The sequence below is a fragment of the Cynoglossus semilaevis genome, chromosome 2 (genome assembly GCF_000523025.1).
Source record: "Cynoglossus semilaevis isolate Cse_v1.0 chromosome 2, Cse_v1.0, whole genome shotgun sequence".
Lineage (NCBI taxonomy): Eukaryota > Metazoa > Chordata > Actinopteri > Pleuronectiformes > Cynoglossidae > Cynoglossus > Cynoglossus semilaevis.
Genome location: NC_024308.1, coordinates 18,929,205 through 18,930,085, shown reverse-complemented (window position 1 = coordinate 18,930,085; position 881 = coordinate 18,929,205). Strand labels below are relative to the sequence as shown.

The window sequence follows — 881 nt, the reverse complement described above, 5'->3', positions numbered from 1 at the left end:
CCCATGTTTGCTGGCTTCATCATCATGTTCGTGTCGACCATCAGTGAGTCAGTCTCTAGAAGTTAAAAATAATAATAAAAATATTAACAAAAGTTCTTGGTCCTCTAAAATCACTGCGTGTGTGTGTGTGTGTGTGTTAGTGTTTGCCTTCTCGGGAACGTACGCTCTGCTCTTCTTTGCTCGCTCTCTGCAGGGCAACGGCTCGTCCTTCTCTTCCGTGGCAGGTCAGAGCGGCGGTAGCGTTTCTCCACGTCTGCTGGGCGTGTACCCGTGTGTACTTACTGTGTATTTGTGCGTACAGGCTTGGGTATGCTGGCGAGTGTGTACACGGACGACGAGGAGAGAGGCGTGGCCATGGGCGTCGCCCTGGGAGGACTGGCCATGGGGGTCTTAAGTGAGTGATGTTGACTTAATGCAGCCCCTGACCTCTGACCCCTGACCCCTGACCCTACAAACCTAATATAAATCGTTACCCAAGCCTTGCCTTAATTCTGATTCTCAGTTGGAGCTCCGTTTGGCAGCGTAATGTATGAATTTGTGGGAAAGAGCGCCCCCTTCCTGGTCTTGGCATTTCTGGCTTTGTTTAATGGAGGTTAAAAAACTAAACAAAAAAAAAACATGTAAATAATCATCTGGTCACATGACTGACTGTCACATGACTACCTGGACGTTAAAGGCGTGTGTGGGTGTGTGTGTGTTACAGCTTTACAGTTGTGTATCCTGCAGCCGTCGATTTCTCCCGGGGTAATTTTCACTTTAATGAAACAACAGTCAATACTACAGTCAATACTACAGTCGTTACTGCAGTCGTTACTACAGTCAATACTACAGTCATTATTACAGTCGTTTCTTCAGTCGTTTATTCAATAGTTACTACAAGA

At 46.4% G+C, this 881-nt stretch overlaps 1 protein-coding gene across 1 annotated transcript in view; it reads left to right on the top strand.

Annotated features, from left to right (window-relative positions):
• LOC103376790 (chromaffin granule amine transporter-like) overlaps positions 1–881 on the top strand; it is a 17,707-nt gene that overhangs the window by 3,188 nt on the left and 13,638 nt on the right. Inside the window, exons 4-8 of the mRNA XM_025053809.1 lie at positions 1–43; positions 141–224; positions 302–394; positions 503–592; positions 704–744. The exon at positions 1–43 is cut by the window's left edge and continues 15 nt beyond it. Coding sequence (XP_024909577.1) covers positions 1–43; positions 141–224; positions 302–394; positions 503–592; positions 704–744 — 351 coding nt within the window. The remainder of the gene's footprint in view (positions 44–140; positions 225–301; positions 395–502; positions 593–703; positions 745–881) is intronic.